This window comes from Ceratotherium simum, chromosome 18 (genome assembly GCF_057802395.1).
Source record: "Ceratotherium simum simum isolate JZ-2026a chromosome 18, ASM5780239v1, whole genome shotgun sequence".
NCBI lineage: Eukaryota > Metazoa > Chordata > Mammalia > Perissodactyla > Rhinocerotidae > Ceratotherium > Ceratotherium simum.
In genome coordinates this window covers 25940698-25961629 of record NC_141917.1, presented here as the reverse complement: position 1 = coordinate 25961629, position 20932 = coordinate 25940698, and the positions used below count along the sequence as shown (strand labels likewise).

The window sequence follows — 20932 nt, the reverse complement described above, 5'->3', positions numbered from 1 at the left end:
GTTCATTAATGACTGTCCAGATTCATTCCCTGAAACACAAACTCCAGTTCTTCCCGAATAACGGGCCATTGTCACCGTTCCAGTCCTAGTGCTGGCAGAGTTCCTGCTAACCTTAGCTTACTCACTCTAATTTCTCATTTGTATCGTGTCCTATTTATCTCAGCCAACGAGATAAAAATTACTTCCTAGCCCTCAGTGACATAGTTCCATAAATCCCCAACATAAACATGTAGCAAAGCAGACAAACCAAAAGAGCCAATTCATTAACATTAGTAAATGCATGGCAGTCTGCAAGCAAGTGGCCATGTTATTTATCTGCTTAAGAAAGTCATTCCACAAATATTTATGGAGTATCTTTTTTGTCGGGCAGTGTGTGAGGGATACAGCCCTTGCCCCATGAGCTCTGACAGGAGTCTCTAGTCTTGCCTGCCTTTTTGTATATTTCCATAATGATTGCACCCCAGTGTTGTGCCTGAGGTGTTATTTGTCCTGAGTTTCTACTTTTTCACGGAGATAAATATTTATCTTTTTAAGTGTTAGTTGCCATTTAAAATATTTAGCAGATTTCAACATGGATTTACAGTTTCTCCTTCAGCATTACCACCTTTGCACCTGACGTGTGTATGTTTTCAGAAAGTTATTTCTGTTTTCTGTGCTGCTATAAAACTCACTCCTCCCTCTTCGGCAGCTTTGCCCCCGAACTAGGTAGAAGCGTTCTTCTGAGCAGTTGGTGGCCTTCTTTCTTATCTTGAGGCATTCTTCTCATAAATTGGGCAATGCCCCTGGTTGGTAGGCTTAGGTATTCCATTCTTCCAGTATTTCTTTTAGTTTTTCAGTCTTTTCACTTCAAAGTCAATGCCCCTAGTCCATTTCACTTTCATTTGAAGCGCCATGCAGTCAGCCAGCTGTAACTGCTTGTGAGGAGATTCTAGGCTATTTGTATACCTGGAGTTGCGTATATTTGCTCCCTCCACCACGCACCAAGCTCCCCCTATAAAATCTGAATCTTTTTTCTAATCTTGTTAGCAAAACAACACTCTACTCCTTCTTACAATAGTTTAGACTCCTCATGTATCCTTATAGGCCCACAGTACTCTCCAGTAATCTTACCAAATATAAAGATTATGAGCCAAATACTATTTTACACCTTCTCTGGTTCCTAGTGAATCTGTCAGTGTGGCAGTTCTTCTCAAGGCTCTCTGGGTTTCCATCGTCCCTTCTGTGTGTATACACATGCAGTGTAAAGCAACGTATTCTGGCTTTGGAGTTTTCTTGTCCACCTGCATGCCTCAGGCCCCCTAGAAGCAGAGATTACAGTGGGCTCAGACTGACGGATAGGCATTATGAGTTTGCTGGGCTCCTTAGCGGAGAGGGGAATGTCATTGATTGAGGAACACATGTCACATGCAGGCGGATTGAAGTGTCTTTTGAGACAGACTCTGAGAAATACGCCCCTAACCATGGAAGTTTGTTGATCAAAGGTGACTCTTGGGTTTAAGGCAGATGTTTTGTAATAAGGCATAAAAAAGTTTCACTGCTATGAACAGTTACCTAAGTTGGTAAGTAGAGCATGTCCTCGCGTGGGTTGATTGTATTTTGTAGTTTAGTCGCTTTTTGGACAATTATTATTTTTAGAGGCTCAGAGTCTTTGATTTAATAGAGTGCTGTTTTCAGAATGTTATCCACAAAGATTCCTCTAGGAACTGTTGTGATTAATCATTAGCCTATGTGCTTCTTGAGGGCCTAGAGCTTGTGTTTTTGTTTTATTTTTTTTCCATGATTGTGACATGGGGCCATTCATAGTGCCTGGCATGTCATGGTGAAAACATGCTCCCATCTGAGAATAAAATCCGGAGCTCTTGCTGTGCTCCGTAAAGCTTTGCAAGATCTGACTTCCCTGATGCCTCCCTCGCACTATCTCGTCACTTCACTCCATCCACACTGGCTTCTTTGCAGCTCCTGGGACACATCAATCCCACTCCGCCTTAGAGCTTTTGCTGTATCTTCTACCTGAGACAGTCTTCTCCCGGATAGCTGCATGGTGGGCTCCTCTGCTTCTTTCAGGTCTTTGCTCACATGGCACCCCTTCAAAGATGCCTTTCCTGACCACCCTTTTAAATACAGCTGCAGGCCCTTGCCCAGTTTGATTCTTCTTCATGACACTCATCTCGACCTCATCTATTATATAGTTGTTTTTTTAATTGTCTTTTTCTCTCCACTGGAATATAAGGGACTTCGGCTGTTCAGATCACTGCTGTGTTTCCAGGTGCTACATGATAGGTGCTCAGTAAATATTTGTTGAATGAATGAGCAAGTATTTGGACTAATGAATTAATGCCTACATATATAGTGGCTCTATAGCATCAATACCATCTAGTTCCAGAACACTATCTGAGATTAAAAAACAGATCAAAAAGAAATTTTGATCTTTACTCTCTTCTCTCGCAGATATGTAAGCCTGTCCAAGTTCTTATCCCACAGCAACTCGTATTAAAATCTTTTATCCTCTTCTGCGTTCTGGTACAGCAAATTCCTTGGGCGCCGTTAACTCCTCTAGCGCAAATAGGACACTCATTTGTGCCCACCCATCCCCACCATCTTGTCTCCTCATTTCTCCGTGAAGTGTTTGGCTCTGTACTACTGTTCTTAGCATGTCTCATGACCTGGGAAGGGTAGTTATTGTCCTCTAAACCTTCAGGGCTTTTGTCCTTTCTTGGAGTGGGACCAGGCAAAGAAAAGGGGTACAGGATGCTTGCACATGTTGATCAAGAAGCTAAGCCCAGAGAGAAGACAGAAGCCTGTGAGCCCCAAATTAATGCCCACGTTAAATGAATGGTTCTTCAAGTACCAGAGTAATTGGCTGTTTCCAAGGTACTTTAATTATGTCTTTCTTTTCTTTGTACTTGGTGATATATGCTTCTGTAAGCCTCAGAATACTTGGTATTTTCTCCATGTACCAACTTCATAATGATCTTCATGATATTAGTACAGGCTCTTTAGCTCTATTCATCATGGCAGGTGCAGCACATTAGCACCAAAAAATGAGACCATAACGCAACAATAGCTTATTGAAAACAGCCGTAAATATCTCATAAAAGCCTAGAATTTCCTTAAGATGGTAACATCACTTCTAAAGAGCTTTCATCTGTTATCCTAGAAAGACTAAAATATTTAAGACATAACATGATTCGTATATTATAAGCTGGTTCTTTATGCTAGATGGTTTTAAATTTATTTAGGTAGGCACCTTTTTTTATATTCATACCTCAGAAATGGAGCCTTTTATCATTTATAATGTTGTTGTTGCCATTTTAGTAAATGAGATGGTTTATGAGCACTGTTCATCAATGAAACGAATGGCTTTCATATCATTTGGCACCTGGTTAAACAATGTAAATTCTAAATTACCTTTTTATAAATGCTCTTCCCCCCCATTGTCATTTTTCCTTATTTGGCGGATGATTGGCTGTTAATTGAGTGGCCTTATTTTTTCCCCTTTCTCTCCACTCCCACCCAAGATGGAGGGAAGGAAGTGCTGTCCATGCACCAGATTCTCCTTTACTTGTTACGGTGTAGCAAAGCCCTGGTTCCCGAAGAGGAGATTGCCAATATGCTTCAGTGGGAAGAACTCGAGTGGCAGAAATACGCAGAAGAATGCAAAGGCATGATCGTCACCAACCCTGGCACGGTATGTTTTGGTGTTTCCACGTTCAGAGAGTGAATCACCTTCTTGTCCAGGTGTGAATGTTTCACAAAAACAATAACAGTACATTTGAAAAGCTTTCAGTACTCACTGCTTCTTGTCCTTTGAATCATTTTTTCCTTTAAAGATTAAGTAAATAAGAAAAATATTACAATGCAGGCATATTTAGTAGTAAGTTCTTCTGATTGGTAAATTTATTCTGTCCATTATGGAGCATGTTGAAGTTGTTAGATATGTTCAGGACTGACTTTTTTCTGAGTCTAAAAATAATATACCTTCATATAGAAAATTAGGAAAATAGAAAAATGGCCCAAAGAAGACAATTAAAATTATCCATAATTCCATTCTCCAGGGATGATACTACTCACATTTCTAGACTCTTTAGAGTAGATATATTTCATATTGTTTTGGAACAAAGTTGGCATCATACTATTAAATATTAATATTTAGACCTTTTCCTTCTCATCTTCCTCCAGAAATAAAAACCACAAAATTATAATTTTTCGTGGTCTTAAATTTCTTTAGGAATGTAATAAATAAAAAGCCCCTAAGTTATTTAATTAACCTCCTATTATTGGGCACCTAGATTGCTTTTAGGTTTTTGATATAACAAATAATGCTGTATTGAATTTGTGTATGTGTGTATAAACACACATACACATATATATGTATATACATGCATGTGTCTTTGAATATGTGTCCATTTAATTCCTTAGGAAGAAGTCCTGTAGTGAAATTAGTAGGCTGAAGGTATGCACATTTTTAAGGCTTTTGATATATGTTGCAAATTACCTTCCAGAAGGGTTGTAAAATTTGCACTCTGACTCGGAGTATATGAGAGTGCCCATTTCTTCATATTGGTTGTACTAGTTTAACAAAATTGTCAATTTGAAAGGAACAAAAAATTATTTAGTTCAGTTTTGTATTTATTTTGGTTTCTAGAAAAACTTGATATTTTAGATGTGTATTGACCTTTCATGGTTTTTTTTGATAATGTCTTATTAATATCCTTTTTTCTAATTTTCTTTTGTGGTATTTGTCCTTTTTTATTGACTCTTTGCCATAATTATTACAAGTTAGCTTCTAATGTTAATTTTTGAAGTAAAAATATGAAAATTAAAAGCATAGAATTAAAAGATAACTAGTTCTCTTATAAAGAAAATGCTGTTTTATATATTAATTAAAATTATTTTTTTCTCTAAAATATGTTATTGTTTCATAAAATAGTTATATATTGGCATCTTATCAGGATAAAGTTTTCCAGAAATGAGAATTAAAATATTTCCATGTGAAAAAACAGCATAATCTATTTAAACAAAGCTGTTGTTTTAAAAAGGCTGCCAAATTGTTTAATAGCCTTGATTCATAAAAATAAAAACTCTGGATCAACTTTTTGTAGCATGACAGTAACATCTGCACAAACAAAATGTTGCCATTTGCAAATCAAACATTCCAGCTAGTACTGATTATTTTAAACAAATGTATAAAGTGAAAGTGTTCAATAAAAATGTGTGTAAATGTAAAATTTGTTTAAAACTAAAAAATCTTAGAGTTTTTACTGTTAAATTGTTAATCCATAGAAATAATTGTTAAAGTAACTTTAAAAGAAATATGCAAGTCGTACGTTATTAGAGTATGATTGTGAATTTAATTTTTCTTCTTTAAACAGTTGCATAAATTTATATTTCTTCTGTTGGTGTTATAGCTGGATCAGAAGATGGCTGGGGGTGATGGTGGTGGGAGACATACCTTTTCATTTTGCTGGGTCCCCTGGAAGAATCCCATGATCTACAGTGGACACTTTGGGAATACTTTCACCTGGGGCTTCCTTCCATGGCAGTGTTAAAATTCTCTAAAATGTTAGAATCAGTTGGAGAACTTTTGAAAATATAAGAATGCCCTGATCAACCCTACTACCCCATACACTCCAGATACTGGGGCCCAAGGATCTGTAGGTTAAAAAAAAATTTCCCATGTGCTTCTGATTCACCTATTGCTTGTTTTTGAGCCAGTGGCATAGAGGACATTTACTCCATTACCATGATCATCATTCAACTCATTTGTTGAGGGACTGCTATGTGAACCAGCTGCTGGTGAAGTATGCAGATTATATATGATGCTTGTCCAGTTGCAAACTCATTGCATATCCATATGGAAGGAGTCTGATGAATTGTTGACTCAGTGGACCAGTCAGTAATAAAAGCCAGTCAGGAAAGCCTGTAGTTTTAGGCAAGATCACTAGGCTAGGCTGTCAGGGATGCTTCATAAACACTACAGTGAGGTCTTAAGGAATGGAGACATTGCATAGATTATTGGCATGATTAAATGTACATACTTGGGATGTTATATGGCCAGTTTTGAAGATAATGAGGAAACCAGATTAGTCAGGATGAAAGGTTTATTTTGGAAAGTAATCAGAAATAAATTAAGAATGGTAAGTTTGGGTGCCAGGCTTAGGAACAAGTTGAAGTTAATTCTTTTTTAGTATTTATCTAAAAATATGTTTAAAGGAGGAAAAAGTCTTGAAAACTCAGTATCATAAAAACATCCTTTCATTATATCCTTTTGAGAATAGGGCAGAGTAGGCATGGCACAACATTTCATCCTCTGCAGTACTTGATTTTAAAGCTTGCCCAATGGTGAGGATATTGGGGAATTTATTAAATTTTTCAAGCCATTATGGTCATATTATGTGCTTTATTGCTGCAGAACTTAGAAAAATTAATCTATCTCCCTAGGTACTTTGCCTCTGCTGGGGAATACTTTGGTCATTAGTGAGAATTTTTTTTTTTTCTTGCTGAGGAAGAATTGCCCTCAGCTAACATCTGTTGCCAATCTTCCTCTTTTTTTTGCTTGAGGAAGATTAGCCCTGAGCTAACAACTGTGCCCAAGTTCCTCTATTTTATATGTGAGTTGCCACCACATAATGGCTTGACGTGTGGTGTAGGTCTGTGCCCAGGATCTGAACCCACTAACCCAGGCTGCCGAAGTGGAACATGTGGAACTTGAACCACTCAGCCGTGGGGCCGGCCCCAAGAATGTTTTTTATTCTTCCACAAAGATGGTGTGATAGATGTAGGGTATGGCCAAAGTCTAGAACTTATTTCATTCCCCACCCCTGCCTCATAAATTTAGAGATACTATAGATATTTTAAATCACTATTTCCTCTCTTGATACCATAGCATGGTGTTTAAAATCATGGAAACATGAATAAATCACTCGCATGCTTCGATTATGCGATTCCTCTTTTAAAAACGTATCCTGCTGCTTAGATGCACCAAATATTGGAAGCGATGCTTAGACCTAAATAATATGTTGCTGCTGTTGATGGGTATTTAAATAATTTTATAGTAGGTTACCTGTGACCAAAATCTTCTCCAGTTATTAATTTTGAGAGCAGAGGTCAACTTTTCAAGATACTAGTGAAATTTTGGTTGTTAAATGACATTTAAATATTTTGTAAAAACTTAAGTGTAAGTTGTTTTTTAATGTGGATGAATTTACACAAATCTATTCACTTTGTGGCCTTCTTGGATCTGTCAGATGCCTGACTGGAGCTATAGTTGTGTGTGAGGTAACCAGCTTGTCCTAGTTGCTAGGGGCTTTCCTGGTTTTAGCATTGAAACCCCTCTGTCCTGGACAAACCAACAAGACTCTAGTTGTTGGGCATTGCTGTGGGAGAGATGACACTTACTGGCTTCTGTGTGGATCAGTTCTGTAGCCTTTGGCTCTAAAGCAGTTGAGCCAAAGACCCCACAATCTCCTAGTAAGAATTTAGTTTCTAATTAGGGACTGCGGTAAGAATTGAGTATAAGCATGGAGGTTGCTAAAACTTACTCTCCCTGATTTTACCATCTTTTGATGAACTTAAGCTTTCAGGATGAAAGATATTTTACAAAGAATTCCTCATATTTTAGTTACTTAAGAAGAAACCAGCTGTTCACTTCTTCCTTTATTAGACTTGAAGAAAAAACATGAGGCTCTCTCTTAAAATTAAAAAATGGCCTATGTGGACATAATAAGAGAAGCTTGGCCATTTGGCCTTTGTACCACCATGCATTCTAATTTAAAGGGTAGAATTAAAGGAATACACAAGGTACACTTAGAATTAATGGAAAAAAATTATATAGAGTCATCTGTCTGTGCATCCTGAGTAGAAGTAAGCTATTCATCTGAAATGTGGAATTAAAGCAGAATAAGCCATCACTTCTCTTCCCTGTGATGTGGAATACTTCCCCTGTGCCTTTGGAGAGGTTAAGGAAAAGTTATATCTGACTAGGTGTCCTTTTAAAAGTTTAATTTTTAAAGGTTTCTATGTGGACTGTAAAAAAGGACAAAATCATCGTTCATTATGCCAAATGGCACAGACTCATTTATAGCGATGACATTATAGTTTTTATATAGTATAGCTGCTATGATTAAAGGGTTTTAAGTGACATTTTCCCTTTGGGGATGAGGCTTTCCTAGAAAAAAATCCCATTAATTTCTTCCCTACTTTGGTTAAAGTCAATACTTAAAGACTTCTTGTGGGAATAAATGGCTTTTATTTTCCTCTCTAGAAACCAAGCTCTGTCCGCATCGATCAACTGGATCGTGAACAGTTCAACCCCGATGTGATTACTTTTCCGATTATCGTCCACTTTGGGATACGCCCTGCACAGTTGAGTTATGCAGGAGACCCACAGTAAGATATTTCTCGGTGTTTGTCTAAGCCAATTTCACCTTCTACTAACAGCTGAATTAGCAGAGGAATACCCTTTAGTGGATGTTTTCCTTTTTAAAAATTATGACCTGAAATGAGCCATATTTCCAAATTTAGGTTACCAAATGAAACAAGTTTTGGTAGCTCTGAAAGAATGATTTTCTCTATTTATTTGACTGTAGGAAATTATTATTCAATAGATTATCCTTGGCAATCTTGGTCAACATGGGTCCTGTGTGTTTTTAACCTTTAAGGAACTTTTCCTTTATCCATCATAATAATACTATTATTTTTAATTTTTTCAGTGCCCTGTAGAGGGAGTAGCACCATGTTGGTTCCTAGCACTGCTGAATTTATGCCGAGTTCTATTTTTGGGGCATCTTAGTAAGAGCTGAAGATCCCATGTAAAGTCAAGGGTTGTGTTGGAAGGAGAAAGCATGACTTCTGACTCTTAGAATTGATGTTGCTTTCCACATTTGAGTTTTTCCAACTGGCATGTTAGTGTTTTTCTGGGAGAAGATGGGGAATAGAAATAGTACCATTATATTCTTCAGGAGCATTTGGATTTCCTACCTCATTAAACAAACAGTTTCCTGACTTAATTTTTTTTTTTAAGGATTCATAATGGGAGAAAAGGGCATGGGAGATTTTCAATTCATAAATACAATTCTGGCTGATATATTAGAAGAGGCTAAAGGGTTTTGTTCTTTTTTTTCCCCCTTTGGATAAAAGTATGAAGCAGTGAACCAGGCACTGTGTAAGTACTTCTTTCTTTCCTCCATTCTCTAAACCATTGTTATCAAGAAGGAGAGACCCAGCTAAGGCCAAGAAAGGAGCAGTTTCACTATGACAGAAAATCCTTTGAAAGTCCCTTCTTGTCAGAAGAATGTTAGTAGAATGTGATAGGCTCCCGTGGACTCTGAGATGGCAGGTCTGTGAATTGCTAAAGGACTGCATATTCTCTTATTCCCAGGACGCTTTAACAGTCTCCTTTAGACTGATCCAGGTTATCAAATATTTGGCTACAAATGTGCTTATTTTTGTCATGGCATATATAAGTTGGTGTAACCATTTGTCTTTTTCCCTCCCCAGTGGAAAAATGGGTACAACTATCTTGCTTGGGTATTGGCACAATGAGTTCTCTCTTCTAATACTCTCCAACTTTACTTTCAGTCTAGGCAGTTCAGAGACTGATAGTATCCTTGTTAAGTAAGGGGTCTTTCTTTCAACAAGCATCTGAAAGTACATATATTTAAATAAAATGTGTTACTTTCAAAGAGGTAACAATGAGAAATGGTACATATTTCTATTGGTTTTTGTGTGTCTCCTTTGGAATTCTTTCCAGGGAGATTCATCTGTACAGTGACACCTCATTTTCAACACAAATAAGCAATAAGCAACTTAATAGCTAGGTGCCAGATGACTTTTGGTCATCATGCCCCTCAACCCCAAAAATCATATCCTTCCTTAGAGTGAATCAGGTTTGCTGCCCTTAAGGATATTCAAAAGAATGCAGTTTATGATTGAGCGGGTCTGTTAAAACAACTGGCTTTATTGCACTTTGGATTTGCCTTCTGTTTGACTAAGATGTCTGTTTGTCCTTTTTTTTAGGTACCAGAAACTGTGGAAGAGTTATGTGAAGCTTCGCCACCTCTTAGCGAATAGTCCCAAAGTCAAACAAACTGACAAACAGAAGCTGGCACAGAGGGAGGTCAGTGCTAAACCCTGCTCCTCTGTGATTAATGATGGCATGCTTCAGGTTTATTTCGAGATTGTAGCATTATACTACACTTGTAGAGTAAGATGGAAAGAAAGTATGATTTCTTAAAAAGTATCTTTCCATAATACTTTTTAAAAAATCATACTTTACTCCCCTTTTCACATTAGTATGCTAATTGATTTTTTTTGTCTTTTAGTATCTAAGGGACCATTTTTCCCCCTAAAATGGCCAGTTTCTTATTATATTGCTACCACTGGGAATAAATATATCTTTTATGGAAATTAAAGAAAGTTTAAAACTTGCTGGATCAGCCTTTTATCAATAATTAGACTGCATATAATACAACTTTGGGTCTTACTCAAATTTCTTGGTCTTAAGGTTGTAAAAGATTATCTTCATTATGTCTGTCAGTTTAGTAGGATGAACTTATTTTGTAAGGTTTTATATCCCAAATTCCATATTTCTTTACGAATGGGTAGTATTATCTCTGTTTTCCAGGATCATTTATGTTTTAGTTTTAATTTTAAGAATAAGTAGATTTGGTATCAACATAGATTTTGTCTCAGTGAGGTTTTATTCTGCTGCGGTAGTAAGAGCAAGGCTTTGAAGCTGGGCAAAGTGTTTGAATTCTGGCTTTGTCACTTATTGGACTTGAGCCCCTCAGCTTGATGATAAAGGAGGGAACCGAGGCTGGGAGAGGCTGACTGAAATGTCCCTCTGTTGGTGCACACAGGGAAAAAGGTGGTTGTGTGGACTTCTGAAATACTCAATTTAACTTTCCTCCTGTGGTATTTGGCCTCTAATAGGAACTTAATCAATGATGGAGGTGGTGGGGGTGGTGGTTCCTGTTGTTATTATGAATTCCTATGAGATTTTTATTGAATAAGCATACAAATGTAAAATTATTTTTTATAATTAATTATTTAAAGGGCAATAAATGGGAAGACTCAGTTCCTGGTTATGTCTTGCTGAAGTTTTGGATCATTATCTTTTTTTAATAAAATGTACCCTTGCAGGAAGAGTTTTTGTAAGGAGTTTGCAAATTGGAGGGCAACTTCTAGAATTACGTGGGTTGCAGGTTAATTTACTGATTGTCTTTCTTAGAGTAAATGGTTAACATAAGGCTTGACATAAATATAATTTTTACATGCTGATTTCAAATCCCAAACAGCACATTTTGTTTCTTTTGAGTGACAGGGCATTTTTTTGTTTGAACTCGCCAGAATGGTAGATATAGTTTAGATGTTTTCTTGTCTAGTTACCAGGAAAGGCTGGCTTGTACCCCAAGGCTTTGAGCATCCTGGCCTTCATTTCATATAAAATATTGTAATTTGGAATGAAGAGGTTTGAATACCTAAATGTAAGGGTGATATTGAATGAATCTAGCTTATCTTCTAATGCTTGATGTTTGGCTTACTATTGCTTTACAACTGTCAGGTTACTCATCATAGTGAGTTCTTTTCTAGGAAGCACTCCAGAAAATACGACAGAAGAATACAATGAGGCGAGAAGTAACAGTGGAGCTAAGTAGCCAAGGATTCTGGAAAACTGGCATCCGTTCTGATGTCTGTCAGGTGATGATGCTTCTGAGAACACAAGTCTACCCATATATCTCTTTCTTTAAAAGGCCTCTGGCACTGGAGTTTTTCTAATTCTGAGAAGTTTCTACAGAACATATTACTTTATAGCTAAATAGAACACCAACCATAAGTTGTTTTTTATCATTTGGGTTTTTTGTGTGTGTCAGTTTTCGTGTAGTCTTGTTTAGTTTTGTGTGTGTGTGCGTGCGTGCATTTGCTTGGTGGTGGGGATGGGGGGCGCTCACTTGGTAATGCTCAACCCTAACTCTGCACTTGGAGTGAAGGCGAGTCTGTTCTTCAGATGCGCCTGCCTGTTCGCAGCACGTGTGTAGGTGCCTGTGAAGAGCTGCACCAGCACCTCTGCAGGCAGACTCCTGAAGGTGGTGTCCACCAACTTTCCAGACCGGTGACTCAGACTTATATGGCAGAGAACTGAAGGCAACTTAATGAACAGAATCATTGTAAATTTCACGTTTGAGCCAAGTGATGATTAAGTTCCTTGGGTGAACTTAATAGAGGAACATTTCAGTTATATATAAGTGGCTCACCAATGAGTATTTTTGTTTTCACTGTGGATGGAATTTATACCAGATTGGAGATCCCAAAAACCCAGCATATTCTTGGACTCTTCACTAATTCTTTTGTTACAATTGGTGTTGGTCGTGCTCCATGGGAGTTACAGTAAAAGGAATGAGTATGCAGGCTGGGAGCAGGTAATGCAATGTGCTGTGTTCAGCCTTTTGGAAGAATACTTACAGGCTTCCACTTATCTGTTTTGATGGTAGCATGTATTCTAATAAGTTCAGGCACTCTCAGATATTCATTTCATCATAGTGAGTTTTTTTTTTAAATCAGTGTTGGCATTTAATTATTATATTGAACAGTGGGATTTAATCCTATCATTACAAGTATTGCTGTGTAATTCACTTACCATGTCATGTTCAACACTAAATATTTTTGTGTTAAGACAAATTGCTATTGGTGCAGTATTGCTAAATAGTTTGAGATAATCATCTACAGGGGTAGCCAGCTATGTCCACCAAGTCCTTAGTTATTTTGCCAATTGACCAGTTTTTTTTTTTTTTACTGTAAGTACTTTCAGAACTGAATATCTTACTTCCATTGATTCTTTCTTAGGGCCACTTAAAGCCATATCCCCCAGTTTTTCTGTTTGCTGGTGTTTCTCCAAAACCAGCATAATGTCATCCTAAGGTAGATATCATAAGAACAATGAGCAGACTATTCAACAGTCGGCTCAAAATCTGGTGATATCAGGGATAAGTCAGAGTTGATTATTTAAGAGATCATAAAATTGTGGAGCATTAAAACTGAAAGGGACCTTAGAGATCTTCTAGTTCAGTGGTTGTGTTTTTGGTTAACTTTGAAGGTTTTTTTTTTTTTTTTTTTTTTTCGCTTGAGGAAGATTGGCCCTGAGCTAACATCTGTGCCAGTCTTCCTCTATTTTGCACGTGGGATGCCTCCACAGCATGGTGATGAGTGGTGTGTAGGTACGCGCCTGGGATCCAGACCTGTGAACCCCAGGCCACCAAAGCAGAGCACACGGACTTAACTGCTATGCCACTGGGCCAGCCCCTGAAGTTTTTTTTTTTAAACAAAACCCTGTGGAGCCCTAGTTTGTAAAACGGTAAAACGTAACTGATGATGGGTAGGTGGTGGGTGCGGAGGGAGTATCCCATTGTGCTTGATTTCTCTTCTACCCCATGTAGCAGTTTTATTGCACTGAGCACAATTTCTTTTAAAGCATTGAGCCTTTTTTTCCCTTTCTTTTGGTAAAACAAATAGTGGTGCAGAACAGTGATCTGTTCCACTGCACTTTTGTGTTCTTCATCTGTGTCACAAATGTCTTACTCTGGCTCCTCGGCTAGATTAGAAGCAGCTTGAGGACCAGGTTATCTTCTCTCTGTATATATTATATTTTACATTCTGTTTTGAGGTTGGTAGGCAAGAGCACTTAGTTCCTTTGACTAAGTGGTCAGAGGAAATGGATCCTAACTAACACTCCTGCAAAGGTGAGTATCCGATGATAGTTGCTCCCTCTGTAGGACTCCCAGTCCTCCAAAGACAACTGCAGTCTGTTTAGAAGCCGTGCTTCCCTTCTCCAGTCTTCCCAATGGAAGTCTTTTTAAGATTTCAGTAAAATTACCCTCACGTGTAAATGACTTGATAAAGAATGTAAATTGCTGCCTCTGCGTTCATATACTGAATACGGGAATTGCTGTATGGTTTTTTCAAAAAATGTCAGCATATAAAGGAAAGAAGATGTGAGCCAGCTAGCTACGTGAGAAGTCGATAGAAGTGGAAGGAGAAAGAATTCTGAGCACAATGGCAATGGGAGGGCAGGAGGTGGACTATTAAAAACAAAAACAAAACCATAATAAAGCCCATGTGCTTTGGTGAAATAATAGTTCTTTACATGCCAAAATCAAATCATCCTGGAGACATTCTGTAGCTTTCAACCTTAGGTGAATAGATGAAGTATCTGTTTATTTATCTTGACAGATTAAATATTACTTTGCTGTCAATGAATATTCTTGGAGTTGTGAAAGTATATTATTACCTGCACTGAGATTAAAAGGTCAACATACAGAAATGCCACCTTGAGAGAATTTGGAGCTGTTACTCATCAACTCATTCATTACACAGGAGCAACCTAGTTCTAATTTTAAATGCAAAAACCCAGCAATGACTTAGGGGAAAGTGACAAGGGTAAATAAACTTAATTGACTTTTGGCTCAAAGTGAGTATTTTTGCAATGAATATTATTAGATTTATTAGTACTCTTCTTTGTTCCAGAATGATTTGAAGATGATAATTCTTTTTATAAATATAGGAGTAATTAAAGAACATGACTATGCAGGCCATAGGCTCCATGGTGAAAATTTTTAAATCCACTACCTCTGTAGGTGCTAGTTACTTACCTCTGATGCTTCTTCTCACTCAGCTTTCTCTTGGGCTATCTTATTACATCTCAAAGGTCAGAAAGTCTTCCTTTCTACTGATACATCTTAACAGAAGACCTCTGATAGATGTATAACTTCTAGGTGCATTTTGGCTAAGAATTACACACAGGTGATATTTTGTCCCTTCCTAGAATTTTTTTCACATTATATATAATTTATATCTAATTAATGACATTATATCTAATTATATATATAACGTAGAGATATATCTAATTAGATATAAAATAGACAATATCTCCTGTTATTATTTACTTTCTTTTTGGAATTAAAGTTGTTAACCAACTGACCTTCATTTATTTATTTTTTAACATTATGTAAGTTTAAAGGTATACGTCTTCCTGGAATTTCGATGTTTTAAAATTCTCAGATATTTTGCACGCATCCAGCAAAGGTCCTGAACAGCAGTTGCCCTTAAATAACTGAGGGTAGCCATACATTTTGATTGAATTTTTTACCTTGAAATTCTTTAGGTAAACAGGGAACAACAAAGCTGTACCCTCTAGTTTTTTTTTTTTTTTCCTTTGTGAAGAAGATCAGCCCTGAGCTAACATCCAATGCCAATCCTCCTCTTTTTGCCGAGGAAGATTGGCCCTGGGCTAACATCCATGCCCATCTTCCTCTGCTTTATATGGGACACTGCTGCAGCATGGCTTGACAAGTGGTGTGTTGGTGTGCACCTGGGATCTGAACCTGGGAACCCCGGGCCACCGAAGTGGAGCGCGTGCATTTAACCACTGTGCCACCAGGCCGGCCCCCCTCTAGTTTTTTTAATAAAGAAATCAGATAAAATTTTCCTGTCATGTAGTGTTAATTGCTGTACTTCTGTGAATAAATTTTGGAGGCTATTTTTCGTCTTATCTCTAGGATAGGATAGTCTTTTTGTAAAGATTTAGGAAATGTATAATCTAGTGCAGAGATGACTACTCACAGGTCATGCATGTTAAATTTTTCTGTTGTTTGCTTGGCCTTTTCTCTGTCCTTGATGATTTTGGTTGCAAAGATTTTAATGGTGTTTAATAAAATTTATAGGTTTTTCAGAGAGGTACAGTGGTTTTTTGTTTATTTTTTAGAAGTAATGTTGGCTTGCAACTATATTTACTTTCTTTTTTTATTTTATTTTTTGTGAGGAAGATCAGCCCTGAGCTAACATCCATGCTAATCCTCCTCTTTTTGCTGAGGAAGACCGGCTCTGAGCTAACATCTATTGCCAATCCTCCTCCTTTTTTTTTCCTCCAAAGCCCCAGTAGATAGTTGTATGTCGTAGTTGCACATCCTTCTAGTTGCTGTATGTGGGACGCGGCCTCAGCATGGCCGGGCAAGTGGTGCGTCGGTGTGTGCCCGGGATCCGAACCCTGGGCCGCCAGTAGCGGAGCGCGTGCACTTAACCGCTAAGCCACGGGGCCGGCCTGTATATTTAATTTCTGATGCTAGAATAAATGTTTTCTTTTTGTGTGTGTTCCTCAAATAAGACGGCAGGTGGCATGTAATAATGCAGTTTAAAACATTCAAAATAAATGCATTTAGTATTTTTGGTCATGAAGAATAAGAATCTGATTGACTGAGAAATAACAGTTAAATGAATTATACACCGAATACTTTGAATAATGCTGAAGCCTATGAACAGATAGACTCATACTTAATTTTAAGGGAAAAAAGGCTAAGCACGTCTCTAAAATCCTTGGAGGTTTTCCTCTTTATTTGGTAGTTCTCTGATATAGAACTTGCTGTTTATTAGTAATAATTTCTAGTAGGTTGCTGGCAAAAGCCTTGTGATGCTATCCGGCCACTGCCAGAGACAAAACTGTTGTGATGAATCTAAAGTGAAGTAACCTACATACCAGCATCTCACTCTAGAATTGTGATTTCCCAACCAGAGAAGTTACCAAGGGTTGTTATGAGGTTAGAAAATTCTGCCTGATGTCCCAACCAATGGTAGGAGGAATAGAAACCTAAGGGTGGTCCTGTGACCTATAATTATGTGTGAACTGAATGCAGGCTTGAAACTGTGTTTAGAGAGAAACCATTGAAAGACTTGCTGTGTTGCTGTTCATAAGAGTGAATTCTGGGTAGTTTGGAAGAGAAAGCGGGAATCAAAACCTGAAATTGAGCCTAAAAAAATTCAGCATTATGACTCAGAAGAGGAATAAAGGCAACATGGTGCTACAGGATCTGTACTTTAAGAATGGGGTTTTGCACACTGAAGTTGAATTGGTATCTTATAGAAGTAGGTGCCTGTACTTTATGCTATACTAAAGAAGTAGTCTATGGAAATCAATAAACTGAATCACAAAATTGGAGAATGGATAAATGTGACACACAGAGACGTTGAAAAGGGGACAAAGAATCTGCACCATTATCATCATATAACCAATATGAGGCCATGCCACACTGGGGACACTGGAACTCGAGGAAAATAAGGAAGCCTGGTGCCTGAAGAACTACTGTGACGTTGAGAAGAGCTGTGTTGTGGTGGTTGGTATTTCTGTTGAGTAGACAGAGAGCTGTGTTTGGACTAATTAGTAGCTGTGCTACTAATGGCTTCACAGTTATTGTTAACAAATTTTTAGACCATGTGAGATACTTGATTTTCTTTTTTAACTTTTTTCCTGGAGATGTAGGGCTTCTTGGAAAGGAAGATTTGCTTAAAGGCTAACTGGCCTGTTAGAGAACTATTAGTATTATATTTTTATTATGAAAAATTTCAGAAATATACAAGATTAGAGAGAAAAGTATGATGAACTCGATGTATTTATCACATAGCTTTACCAGTTATCAATAGCATTTCTCTAACATCAAATACTAGCCAATGTTCACATTTTCCTGATTGTCTGTTAAATTTATTTCAGTCTGTTTGAATTGGGGTCCAAACAAGATCCATACATTGTGAGTAGTTGATGTTTTTTAAGTCTCTTTGATCTATAGGTTCACATTCCATTTTTTCCTTGAAAATTTTTGTTGTTGAAGAAACTGGATCATGTGTTCTGTAGCGTTCCTAAGGTCTAGTCTAGGTTTTGCTGATTGCAACTTTATGGTGTCATTTAATGTGTGCTTCTGTCTCTTGTATTTCCTATAAGTTGGTAGTTAGATCTAAAACTGTGCTGTCCAGTACAGTACCACTGGCCACATGTGGCTATTTAAATTGAAATTAATTAAAATTCAAGGAAACTAAAAATTCAGTTCTTGGTTATCCTAGCCACATTTCAAGTGCTAATAGACACATCTGGCTAGTGCCTATTGTAACAGCACAGATGTAGACAATTTCCGTCATCATAGAAAGTTCTATTGGACAGCAGTGATCATTTAAGTTCATAATTTTTTTTTTTTTGGGTGAGGAAGATTGGCCCTGAGCTAACATCTGTTGCCCATCCTCCTCCTTTTGCTGAGGAAGATTGGCTCTGAGCTAACATCCGTGCCCATCTTCCTCTGTTTTGTATGTGGCATGCTGCCACAGCATGGTTTGATGAGCAGTGCATCGGTCTGTGCCCGGGATTGGAATCTGCAAACCCTGGGCCCCTGAAGCAGAGAGTGTGACCTTAACCACTATGCCACCAGGCCGGCCCCTAAGTTCATTTTATTTTTTGGCACAACTTCTTTGTAGGTGGTGGTGTGGTCTCTCTTTTTGGTGTGTGGTTTATTAGTCATTGATGGATCGTGACCTAGGTCCAGTAATTCATTAGGAGCTGCCAAAGTGATATTCTGATTCTATCTTTCCTTCTATATTTATTATTAGAATACTTCTAAAAAGAATCTTCCCCTCATCAACTATTTGATTACTCTGAGGTGTGGACCCTATATAGGACAAAACCAAAAAAATTACTCATTTGATTTATTCTATAATACACAAACAGTAGTCCCAGAAAAACAATATAATGGCACCACCAACAATATGATTATGGAAAGTAGTTTGTTTGTTTGGGGGTATTCCTTTTTGTCTGTGTTTACCTACAGATATATCCCACCAGGCATACACACTCAGATTACTGTGTTTCAAGGTCACTTGTGCTTAAACCACAAACTGGATACACAGATTCATTTATTTCATTTGATGTGTGATTTTAAGATTCCTTTTAAAAATTAAATATTGTTTTATGATTATGTAAAATATTTACCATGATTCTAAACTCAGATTTTCAAAGACAAGTATATTTAAAAAAATCTAATTTCTGTCTCTATTCCTTCTACCCTGTTCTTGCCATCCACTCCTCCCCCAAAGGTAGCCATCTTTTAGAAATGATTTAATTTTTCCATTTTAATATAAGCAGATATACACACACACTCTGGTACATTTGGCCTTCCCTCTGTCAAACTGTTTTATTTTATGTGGTCCCTATGAGGTCCATTTTATTTGCCTTTTTCTTTTTTCTACATCTCTTTTTTATTTAGGAAGGTTTATATTTTTGTTCTAATGCTTACCTTTATGTTAACACCTTTATAGTATAATGAAGCTTTTCCCTCCCCTCCTTCTCATTCTCTGTGTGTGTGTGTGTCTCTCTGTGTATCTCATTGTCTTTTATTGAAAATAATTAGTCTACTCCTCATACTGTCTCCTCTCATTTTCTGATGGCTGTACTACCTGTTGGAGTATTTAGCTGTTTCCTATAATATTGACTCACTTAGAATTATCTACAGGTAAAAATATATTTGAAGGTAACCACTAGTCCATCTGTCCATATTTATCCATTTTTTTGGGGGGGTTGCCTGAAGCTCATTTTCTAGCAGATTCCTCAAGAATGGCTTATTGATACAATGGTCCTTGAGTTTCTACATATTCCTAACAGTTTGTCTTTAAATATAAAGTCCGCCTAAGCTGGATATAAAATCTGTAGGTCACATATTCTTCTTTCTTTAGTATCTTAGTGTGTTCTCATTGTTTTCTGGCATAAAGCATTGCTGTCAAAAAAATGTGATAACAATATGAGTTTTATAAATGACTTGGTCCTTTTCTTTCTGTGCCTAAAGGATTTTTTTTCTTTAAAAACTAAGAATAGTTTTACTAGAACCTGTCGCAGCTCTTTTTTGTTAATTTTTTCAGATATGCTGTGTACTCTTTCAATGTACTGTCAAGTTGTCTTTTATCTCAGGATAGTTTTCTTGAATTATACATCTCATTATTCTGTTCTTTTGTTTTGATTTTCTTCTTTAAGGCCTCCTATTATATGCATCTTGTATCTTCTCTGCTTATCTTCTGTATCTATCATTTTCCCTTGAATCCTTCATTTCTTTTTGATTTTTTATTTTCCTAAAAGTTTTTCTCTTTACCATCTTTTATTTCTCAAAGACACTATTCATTGGTTAATTTGCTGTTGCATTCATTCTGTTTAGTCTGTATTCTTGAAATGATTATTTCCTTTACTGTCATTTTCCTGAGTTTTGCTACTTCTTTTCAAATCTTCCTTTCCTCCAGTCATCTCATTTCTTAATTAATGCAGTATTTATTTATAGTTTTCTTTTGTAGCTTCTATTGTTTTCTTAATTTTGTTTAGCTTGTTTTGAAATATTAGGTTACAGCTTTCATCTGTTTTATTGGCATATTTTTCTGGCATTTTTTTATCATCAGAGGGATTTTATTCTATTCCTTTTCTCTATTTTCTTATAAAATCCTTGGGTGAGATTTGATCATGATTCTTTTCTGTTGCTCTTTAAGTTAAATAATGTTAAATAAATTAAGTTAAATAAGTGAAATATTTTGTTGTACTTTTCAGAAGGAGGTATAAGTCAGAATAGCTTTTCAGGGGTCTAGAGCCCTTCCTTCTGTTGTTTTTTGCAAAGTGATAAAAAAACATGGTCTCATGATATCTGAGACCTGCCCGCTGTGCTTCATTCCTCTGTTTTTATCTGGACTTTCTCTTTCTTTTGTCCTTTATTGTTCCTTTCTTGCTAGATGTGGCTTTTACTCCCAGTACTTTCTTCACAGCATGGGGCTTTACCGTGGAAGGGAGCTTCAGTTTTTAATTTTGAGCATTTAGAGAGTCCCGGCTTCTCCAGCGCTGTTAGACTGTAATTGGATTGGATTCTGTAGAGCCGTCTCCGGTTTTGGTCACATTCCCAGTGAATACATGTTAATTTTGGGGTTCTTCATTCTCAGGGCCACAAGAAGCCCTCCTATTCTCCCTGTTGTTTCTCTCTCACAGATGCTGAGACCACATAGGTCTTTGTCCTCACCCACTCTTATTTAGCTGTTCATGGGGATACTGTGTCATCTAGTTTTTATGTATATATTATTCATAGGTCTATTTTGCTATTCT

General features: G+C 37.2%; 1 protein-coding gene across 5 annotated transcripts in view; it reads left to right on the top strand.

Moving 5' to 3' along the window:
• Window positions 1-20932, top strand: part of DROSHA (drosha ribonuclease III) — a 119079-nt gene that overhangs the window by 48475 nt on the left and 49672 nt on the right. For 4 of the 5 annotated variants that reach the window (XM_014781559.2, XM_014781557.2, XM_014781558.2 and 1 more), the window contains 4 exons: window positions 3519-3688; window positions 8264-8388; window positions 10018-10117; window positions 11593-11700. In XM_014781559.2, the coding sequence (XP_014637045.1) occupies window positions 3519-3688; window positions 8264-8388; window positions 10018-10117; window positions 11593-11700 (503 nt within the window). The remainder of the gene's footprint in view (window positions 1-3518; window positions 3689-8263; window positions 8389-10017; window positions 10118-11592; window positions 11701-20932) is intronic. The other variant, XM_014781556.2, reaches the window with a different exon arrangement.